An 11,187-nucleotide genomic window follows, 5' to 3' on the forward strand; every position below is an offset into this window, starting at 1 on the left:
TGACTGCACGCTCTATTTGAAAACTCATCTCTCAGCTGCGATATAATTCCTAAGAAGATAAGAGAAGAGAAGAAAAATTACAAAAACGAAGATGAAAGAGAAGAAGAACAAGAAGAACAAGCAGCAAAAAGGAGAATAAAAAGAAGAAGAATAAGAACAAAGAAACAGAAGAAAGCAGAGGTGCCGAAGAAACGACAGAGATGAAAGTGGATATCACCGCTCTTGCAGACTGCAAAGCAGTGCCGCGTCCAGGAGGCAGGAACCCATCAAAAAACACCAATACAAGTCGTGTAACAATTAGAATTGTTTCCACTACATGAATTATCACACTTGTCCAGGTGCGTGTAGTGTGTGTGTGCGCATGTGTGAGGGATTGTGTCAGATTTTTTTTTTTTTTCTGCAGAACTACCCCCACAAGCATCTGCTTTTCGGTAGGTTCCCCTACACATAATCTTAATCGTCCAGAATGAATGTAACGCACTCTATATGGTCCTAGACTGATTTAAATTCATTTTGTGTCATGAAATATTATGTAAAGTGTCTATAGTTATACTGAATTTTTTTTAAAAAGTACATGTTACTTATTTATTGATATCTGGCTGTATGTGTTTCAAATACAATAATGTATTATTTGTGTCGAAATCTAATACATGAAATCAAATAACACTCATTATTTATGTTAGGAATTTTATGAATTTTTACATCACGGAGCATGAACATGAATTTATGAAGAAAGCGTTATTTGTAGTAATAACTCTGCATATGGCCAGTAGAATCTGATATCTGGTGCAGTTCTCCCACTTGCGTGAGTCATTTTCTTCTCTTAATTAATGTCGAATAAACGAACCTTCAGAATACTGAACCTTCTTTTATTTTCGGATTCTTGAACCTTCGGAATAACGAACATCAAACATCTGTGAGAACCTAGTGTTAAATGTTTGTTTGTAAGCCTACAGTTTCTATAATGTTGTTCTGTGTATTTGAATGTATTTAATGAATTGTTGTAATGTCCAAAGTATCAAGAATCCCGATTGTTGACCAAAAAGTGAATCAGTCAATCAATCAGTAAGAAAACGTGGAATACCTTAAATCGTAACTTTGAGAATATTCCGTGTTATGTAAGAAGTTAAGTTTTCACAACAAATGTGTTATATTGCTCTGTTGTACTAACCTTTGAATGGTTAAAAATGACGATAACAATCAAAATCCTGAATCTTTTTTCCTCTTCTTCTTTAGAACACGCTGTCATTTTTTTTTATATTTATTTATTTGTTTTAGGAATACGTGTTCGGTATACAACGTTAAGATTAAGAGCTTCATGTGTTGGTTTATTGGTGTTTTAATATATTCGTATATAAGATAGGGCCTCATCCATGTCAAGCTCTGCTTTTGATAACGGTCCACTGTATTTCTTTGTTCACATATGAATACGGCTTGCCTAAAGATGTTCCTTTAATTCATACATGTTATTAGATATGATGTTGTTAAGAAACTTACATTTTTTCTTGTATTGATTTGTATGTTTCACTCTCTTTTTTGTGCATACTCTGCATAATTTTCTTTTCATTTGTCATTGTGTTTAGAGAAAGAGTATGCAGAAATAAAATAAATCCAAACCAAACCAAACCAAACCAAATATCATACAGTTATTAAAGTGCCGTCAACACCTTGATTAAGACAAAATTAAAGAAATAATAAAGTAATATCAGATGAATAAAATCTAACAAGTTTCATTAACATTAATCGACATGAAAGAACGTTATGTGATTTTGAAATTGCACAGTTTTGCATTCTAAAGTACAATATGGAGCGAACGCAAAATATTGACGCAAACTGGAAAAAGTTGATGAGTAGGCCTATACCTCACATTTCAACCTTTGATTTGAATATAATTATGTCACATCTTTTTATATTTCGATAATCCCCGTAAAAGTCATGATTTCCTGGCTATTGGAAGAAAAATAAGATACTTATTTATTTTAACATGAACATGATCAATTATAACTTCAAGGACTCTCCCCTTTATCATTATCATTAAAATGAAATGCAATACTATGGATGGACTCAAACATTATTGCCAGATTTGTAAGCCTCATCACAACGTGAAAAAGCCCCCTCATCAACAAAATACTATAGATGTCAATTATTCATACCTTTAAAAAGACAGGAAGTTCCCCAACTATAAATCAAAATGGATGACTTCATGTTTTATTCCACACTACATGGAAGTATCTGCGCTACATTTTATGATTCTTTGTATTCCATGAACAGGAAGGAACATGGAGTATGGTGGTGTGTTTTTTTCCCGCCATTGCCACAGTTGTAAATAAATGGATAAGATCTATAATTCAACAGATATTCACTCTAGTGGGGGATGAAACGTAGAATAGCTTTTGCAGTCAACAGAAAATCAATCCCCTACTTTTGCATTTCTCGTGTACACATGAATGCTTCCATCATTTGCTTTCATTTTGACGTTTTCGGTACGTTCTTGAAACGTTCCAGGTTCGTTATTTGGACGTTATATCAAAACGTTTTCAGAACGTCTTTTTTCTGGAAGTGTTTCGACGTATTGAAATGTTTCAAATGGACGTTATAAAAACGTTTTTTTTATGTTTCAAAAAGCAATAAAAAACTTTTTTAAAGACCTGCAGAAAACCTTTTGGACAATTTAGACGTCAGTAAAATCTTTTAAGAATATTCAAAAGGTTATTGTGTAGACGCCCAGAAAATCTTTGAGAAACGTCTAGAACGTCCATACAATCTTTTAAAGGGGAAAGCTAGTAACAGATCAGTGGGAATGCTGGGGATGATTGTTCCAATCCTTGTGGGGTTCATTTAAGAGTATACGTATATATCTATTGCTGTGTGAGAATTATTTGCTTCAGAATGGTCTCATATTCAAGTAATGTGCAGTTCAATGTTTCCCGGTTAGCATATACCTGTATACGTATACAATGACGGGGCGATCGTTGATGTAACGATCGCCCCGTCACTGTACAGGCATTAGTTAATACAATACTTAATCGGGTACCACTTAATCGGGTACTCCGCTTAATCGACTTAAAACGATGCGTGTTATATTTACAGAAATAATCAAAGGGCTGAAATAGGCAGGGAACACCTTATGACGTGTAAGGTGACTATGCAATATTGTTGAGTTGATTTGAGTTTGTTTGAGTTGATTTGATTTATTGTTTCCTGCATTATCGTTGTACATGCACGGCATACATGACCGTTGTACTTGTGTGCACACATTAATTGATAACATATTTTTCATAACATATGTTATTAACATATTATGTTAATTACAAAGTACTTGTGTCTCCGTTGGTTTTACAATATGTAACAGAAGGTTTCATCGATATACAATGAATGGCGCAAAAGTACTTCTGCTTGATTTATTTCCTTACGGGAGAGAGGGATAGCTTGCGTAGAGATAACATAATTTATAAGAAAGGTGAAGGAAAGGAGAGGTCTATCTCATTTCATCACTGACCATCGTGATTTAATTCTCTCTGAAACAGGGTTTGATTTTGTTTTCTTAAACAGAGAGTCAAATTAATGTTCAAAGCAAAGAACATATGGGGTGTATAACCAGCACTAATCAAGCATGTACGTTATACTGCATCCTTTAAATCTTTTGCACATTGGGTAATATGAGAGCAATATACAAATTGATCAACACTTTGTTTTTGGTAGTGATCTGTTATATGGCGAAAACGTTCGATTGCTTATACCACGTGTATCCATGTTTGTTCTACAGAGACTGTGAATCTGATACCCCGCCGGGTATTTAACGGTATCAGTATACTTTCTAATATATCGTTTACATTATTATTGATACTTTTTTTTTCAATTTTCGTTTTAGACCAAAGCGTTACGTTAGTTTGCTCACAATACAAAAACACACTATTGCTTTTTAACCATGCCTCTTTTAATCACATTAGAATAACTGAAGGTTTTATTGGATTTTTTTTTTTAAAATGAGACCATTTGTAAGCAATGCTGTATCATCCGCATATACCTAAGAGAATTAAATTTCACGATTGAAAGTTTCAATTTCAAACTAACATTAATGTACAATCAAGAAATCATAGGGTCCAGAATAGACCCTTAGACCCGTGATTACATAACAACATGTGATTTGTATTTGGTCTGAAAGATACACAGTGCATTCTTTCATGAAAATAACATATAAATCAATCATACTCACAACTTGAAATTCCAAAATATTGTATTTTTTAGGTATGTAATTGTAAGGAATAACATCGAACGCCATTTTTTTCTTTACGCAAATTTGCTCCTATATAAGATATTCCTTATCATGCATATTCTCCAACAAATAATCCACTATATCTGTTTCACTTCACACTGTAGAGTGTGATGCAAAACTGCCAAACTGTGTTGAAATTAAAAAAAAATGTTTTCATTTAGATAATACACTGTATACAAATGTTTGCACCTACACGTACATTCTCTAGACCCCTGTCCGAGGCAAGAAGTACCTTAGGTCATTGTAAATGAATAATTATCATGCCTATCTTAACACTTCAACTCGTCTGATTCCATTGATTTCATTGATTTGATTGATTTGGTATTTGATTGGCACGTTCTCGCTCTACTTTAAACTTTGCAAGCCTTGTTGTTGGTCTGTATAGCTTCTCAATAATTCTGAATCTAAGCCTGATTGTTTGATATTTAAGAGGATCAACTTGTGCATGTTTGAATAAATCCTGATTTCAACATTGGTCCAACAGATAAGAGTTTAATGCCCAGAAGTCGTTCTTACCGTGGGGTCCATGTTCGAAATTCGTTAAAAATTAACTTGAAAGTAATGTGCAATCTTAATCTTATGGGTAATACTTTCGAAATATTAATCTTAGGTCTGTGTTTTTAGTTATGTATATGTGACTCTTAATATGTATACGAAAATTGTGTATTATGCATGTGAGCGTCTACTTAAATATACTCTCCACATGGAATGTTCACTGATATAATGAACATTTATTTGTGCTTGTACTTGGTAACGAATCTTGAGTGTTTCGTGTTTTGTGTTAATTATATGATGTTCCGTTATAGCATTATTCTTCGTTGTTTTCATTTTTTATATTTAATTTCAACCCATTCTATAATACTTGCGTATTCTTATCATTATTTCGTGTTTATGATTGAATTGTGCACTTTTTTTTCTTTGGGGGAATTTGTTCTGTATATATTTTTCTACTTTTAACTTTATTATTTGTGTTGTTTCGTTTGTACTTTTAAATCTTTGATTGTTATGACTTCTATGGACGGAACCATGGGAAACAGCTTATGCAGAGTTACACTCCCGTTTTGAAATGAAGAAATGAATCATAAATGAATGTCGGTAAATGTATTGGACATTCGAATTCAGGGTATTCCGTCAACAAGAGGCCAGGGAACAAGGATTGCTTTTGTTTTCCGCCATTGCCACAATTGTAAATTATAGATTTATAATTCAGCAGCAATTCACTCCAGCAAATTAAGGCAGACCGTAGCTGTTTGCTGTTAGTTTTCTGTTGTTGGTTTCGTTCTTCTCCTGCTCATGCCTGTATTAATTCCACATTTATTGTCATAGATTTCATGAAATGTTTACATCACGGAGCATGCATGAAGAGAGACGAAATTATGAAAAACCCGTATCTAACAGTGTTAACTCGTCGAGACATTAGAATTCGATTTATTGCCTCTAGGTCCTACGTGTGTCATATCATTTGCTTCACTTTTGATGGAAATTTCTCTACAATTTTCCCTACAATTTCTGACTTCATTTTGGGTTTTCAATGTATTTTTTTTTCGCATTTATCCACGTGTTATATGCTCCAAGGAATGATAATAGTAATAATAATGATAATAATAATAATAATAATTATTATTATAATAACAGCAATAACAGCATTAATTTAAAGGGTAAATTCTAATATCAATGTTAACAATGATATTACTGCTGTAACAACAACAATAATGATAACGATAATAATATTAATTATGCTCTTCTTTACTCAGGGTAGCATTTTCAGTGTTGACTTTGTTCTGCCAGAATTCCCTGCCAATACCGTTATCCTGGATAGCGTTACCAGGTACTGATATTGAATTGAATTGAATTTATTTGTTCTGCATAAAAATGTCAAAGAATGACAATGATAATCAATGACAAACAAAGCACAGAGTGAAGGTGGATATATGGAATACAATAAGCAGAAGGGAAGCAACCATCGACGAATTAAAAATTTCTTTAAAATCTGGCCGACACCCATAAACAATGAAAACATACCATTATCTTTGGTGGTAATCATTTTCATGTTTTGTTAAACAAAGAGATGAACAAATATACAGACGTAAGTAGAGAACCAAAACACACACACACACACACACACACACACACACAAAATCAGCAATGATACACGAATTCTACATTCACATTACAGAGGAACAACAGAAACAAAGTGAATTATAACCATTAGATGAAAGAATGCCAGCCAACCATGTTGAGAAGTTATGATGATAATTTTGTATAAAATTCTCAAGAAGTTTACGTTTGAATACATTGAAAATGGTAGCTTTATTAATATCGTCTGTTATTGAATTCTACATTTCATGACCGGACGTAGATAGAACACAGATTTTTGAAAAATCTCAGCGTTTCTGGTTATGTATAGGGATGAATATTGCAATTTAAAGTGAAACAATGCAGAAATTGAGTAAAAGCTTTTTGTGCCATAAAAACATGAGACGAGAGGGCCACGGTGCCAGGATGATTTATTTTATTATCATTCAGTTCCGGTTACTTTATTTCGTGCTGTATAAATTCAACTGTCGATCGTGGTAAGAGAATCTGATGTAATTCACTCTTTCCATATTTGAAATAACATATTGTCCTTCGATTTCCCCTTTCTCCTCAAAGTAGATATCAATGCAATTACATTATTGTGCAGGTAGATATCAGGCAAACAAAATGAATTGCAAAATCACGTCTGGCAAACCGCACGTAAAACTTTTAAGTTCTCTCTCTCTCTCTCTCTCTCTCTCTCTATTTTCTTAAGTTTTCTGTCTGTCAAGAAAAAATACCATCTTTACGATTGCAATAAAATATCTATGAAGCAAAGTGTACATGTTTTTTTTTTTCATCTCGATGTACGCACACATTATTGTTTTAATATCGACTAAGTTATTCAATCAGATTATACCTTTTGAACAATATGTATTCAGTAGGCCCTATATTAGTATAGGTAAAGTCTGTTCTTATACTTTTATTCCTGTATTCATTTAATTGCTTTGACCGAGCATATAAGATAGAAATTATCATCATCATAAACGAACAAATTTATACATGTTTACGAAATGATATAAAACGCAAAAGTTATGCAGGGTTATTCATCTTTGTCATGCATTGTGATTGCTATCTTTGCAGTAACACAACTAATTTGTTCAGTCAGACATGCGTTTTGAACAATACATGGGCATTCATGATATTGACGCTATATGAAGTTAATTCTTATACTTATTTTCGAATATGTATTTATTTAATTGCTCTGACCGAGCATATTAGATATAAACAAACACGACCCTATACATAGTATACCGTTGATGTATGTTTATGAAATGATACAAACACAAACCTGTATAGAAGTAGGATATAATTATGCATGGCTCTTTACCTTTATCATGCAATGTGATTGCAATGATCTGTTTGTTTGTTTGTTTGTTTGTTTTATTTAAACACGGGTATAGCCATGGAAGGTCTATGACTTAATCATTAACAAGCGTTCAGTTTGTATATTAATGAACAAAATGGTTTTTACACAACTGTAATATACAAATAATTTTTAATACCGTTGATTGTTTTTCTACAGTTATGCTAATCCATAAGTAAAGTGACAAAGGCTGTAGACCTATAATAAGCCAATTTGGGGTTCCAGTTTGAGCATAAGCAGATAAAGGTCATTCGTACCGAGAGACGGGTTGGTTTTTAATTTCACTGAGGTAAGCATTTGTAATGTTATGGTTATTCATGAAATCCATATAAACCTGCCAGTGCATCCACCTGACAGCTAGCCTGGTATTTAGTATTGTTAATAAAAAAAAAAGTTTGTTAATGTATTCAAAACAGCACAATGAAATGGATGTTTCCCAAAGTGTTGATTGACGAACCATTCTGGGCACTTCATATACACAGGTTCGTTCTTTGTTAGAATACGAGTTCAATAAATTGCTATGTTCGGCAAGTTCTGCACTATGTCGCTTTGAATTGAGTGAAGTGCCTAACTAACTGGGAAAAATGAAAGGTCATTAATTTTGTACCCATGTGCACATGAGCTATCTCCGAACTGGCTTATTTAATGTAAATAATTTTTGTATTTTAATAGAAAACAAATTTCAGAAAGGACATCTTGAGTAAAAGCGACAGAAAGGTGTAATAATGTGAGAAAAGCTATCACTGCCTTTATCATGATTATTATCATGATCGTAAATAGGCTTTACTGTAAGATTATTATCCAGTAAAGAGCTGGGATGTTTAGTTCCAGTGTGTTTACTGTTTTTGTGTGTATTTGACTGCATTTTATGTATATTGTCTATACGTTTAAAGGGGATGGCTAGTAACTGATCAGTGGGAATCAGTGGGAATGCTAGAGGATGATTGTTCCAATCCTTGTGGGATTCATTTAAGAGTACATTATATCTATTGTTGTGTGAAAATTATTTGCTTCAGAATGGTTTCATATTCAAGTAATGTGCAGCTTCATGTTTCCAGGTTAGCGTGCCTGGTCAGTGACGGGGCATTCAATCTGCACATTACTTGAATATGAGACCGTTCAGAAGCAAATAATTTTCACACAACAGTAGATATATAATGTGCTCTTAAATGAATCCCACAAGGATTGGAACAATCATCCCTCAGCATTCCCACTGATTCCCGCTGATCGGTTACTAGCCATCCCCTGTAAGTACCTACGCCATAATACACTGAGCAGATAATCAAAATGATTTAAAAACAAAATCAATTAATAAATCAGTCAATCAGAAGAGAAACAAACCAAGCAAATTTACAGCAGCACCATATGACCCGCTGAAAAGACAAGCAAAATGACATGATGCACCCATGAAGATAATATCCAAAAGAAATACAAAATATGTGACTTCAAACCCTTTGTGGCAGAGAGGTCCCCCATCCCATCTTTTAATGGTGCTGACACATTCATCACAATGTTCTTCAAGCTCAGTCAGTATAGATTGTGATTATTCTCCTCTAGATCGACATTGACTTTGTTACCAGCGAGCCACTTGAAAAAGGAGGGGAACATCTTCCTAAACGCCTTCCGGAAGAAAGGATTTTTAGTGCTGTAGATGAAGGGGTTCGCTGCTGAACTGATGTTCAGGAAGAAAAAGCTGATGTCGTTTGTGAGTACGAAAGCAAGACGACTTACGTCAAAGAAATATTCGACGGTGAACCAAACGCATGTTGGAAATAAGCTGACGCAGAAGATGATCACCAGGAGTAGGATGGCGCGTATTGCTTTCACCTCTTGCTTGAGCTTTGGTCCCGGAGGAGGGATGCCCATGGGTGGGTGAGGAGCCGCCATCTGGATGCGCCGCGCCTGGGATTTGGCGATGGAGAGAATCCGGAGGTTGCTGGCGATGACGACGAGGCTAAACACGACGATGAAAGCGCTTGTGAAGAGGCGGTGAACTTTTCTTGACGACCTCCTGTTCGGCTCTGCGGCGCAATACTCAACAACGGATTGGTCCTCGCTGGCGCCATAAGCAAACATGAAACCATACGTCAAACAACCCACCCACATCCAAACAATTACATTGACCACCCGTCTGGTTGTAACCATGGAGACGTATCGCAGAGGTCGAGTTATAGCGACATATCTGTCTACGTTCACCAGTACGATGACCCCAGAAGATACCCCGGTGAAGACGTAGGGCCACATTGTGAAATATACTACCGTTGCCTGAGTGCACGTAGCGTGACTTATTCGAACAAGTCTTCTGAAGACTTCTACAGGTATGGCAACCAGACCAGTCAGGAAGTCTGCGAGGGAAAGACAAGCTATGAGGAGGTTGCCTTGTTCCCTCAGCGTCGGTTCCCTCCGTATGGCGAGCATGACTAGAGCGTTGCCGATCACGATGACGATGGCGAGAGGTGTGAAAGCGACAGTCATCAGTGACCGATGGAGGGGAGTTCCTATTAGGGTGGAATCTACGTGCTCATCAGGTAAGCTTGTGGCGTTAAATTCCATACTGTGTTATACTGCCAGTAAACAAAATGACTATTTGCAATCCACGACTCGATTTGTCTCAAGGGTCCTTTGGAGTATGCTGAACAATACCTGCGCTATTTAGCCCTTATAGAATTTCTGGCTCTTTTTTGTCTTATCAGATTTCCCGGTTTCTGCTTTTGCCATCCGCTTGCATTTTGCTAATCCAATCTTTTTTGGTTGTAGTAACAGTTAAGAGTGAAGATGTGATACCAGACATCAAGAACAATCGTTTGGGAAGGTGATTGATAGTCCTATACCTCGTGATTCTTACGCAGCACATACAATCATGTACATCAAGACTTTTACCAGTGTAGGCCCTACACCCTCTCATGGCAAACAAGAAAGTGAGCAACACATACTCTCAATGGATGTCTTCTTAATCCTGGACATCCATCAGTCACAAGATATTGTTGATATTTCGTCTTATCCGATTACCAAAACGGTTCTGAAGATTTTTTTTTTTATTTTTCAAATTAAGTCACCTCATATCCCGAGTGGAGCAAAACGAAACTGAAGATACTATGTTGCGAACGAAATCTTTCACTGAGATCCGAAGCCACGCGCACTGAAGAATACCGCCTGCTCATTGATTCTCTGAATATATCAACAGTTTGTTCGCTCAGTCGGGGTCAACAGTATATGTACCGTATTTTACCATTGTTTGCCGTGATTTTTTTTTCATGGAATATTCTGAGGAAGCCTCTGGCGAAGCTAGTTGATCAGTTTCTGGTTAACTGTTGTGGTTGTAGTTTAAAAGAAATCATTGTCTCCAAGCGAATGAAGTCAATATCTAACAGATGAAGGGAGTCATGGTAAAGGTATATACAGTGGTAACGAAAAGAGATTGATTAGATTGCTGGAATTTTGTGAACCAATCAGAAAGTGCCGCACGCCT

General features: G+C 35.5%; 1 protein-coding gene across 1 annotated transcript; it reads right to left on the bottom strand.

Annotated features, from left to right (window-relative positions):
- Nucleotides 1–9,245: 9,245 nt before the first annotated feature.
- LOC139712259 (trace amine-associated receptor 9-like) lies at nt 9,246–10,271 on the bottom strand. Its single transcript, XM_071624098.1, has one exon. It carries the CDS (start codon nt 10,269–10,271, stop codon nt 9,246–9,248), a length of 1,026 nt encoding a protein of 341 aa, XP_071480199.1.
- Nucleotides 10,272–11,187: the final 916 nt, after the last annotated feature.

The sequence above is a fragment of the Diadema antillarum genome, unplaced genomic scaffold, assembly GCF_040938485.1.
Source record: "Diadema antillarum isolate AM-2024a unplaced genomic scaffold, OU_Dant_1.0 seq00001779_RagTag, whole genome shotgun sequence".
NCBI classification, from domain to species: Eukaryota; Metazoa; Echinodermata; class Echinoidea; order Diadematoida; family Diadematidae; genus Diadema; species Diadema antillarum.

What these genes read in the sequence shown, in the direction of transcription:
- LOC139712259 (XM_071624098.1), bottom strand. Translation starts at nt 10,271, where the DNA reads ATGGAATTTAACGCCACAAGCTTACCTGATGAGCACGTAGATTCCACC.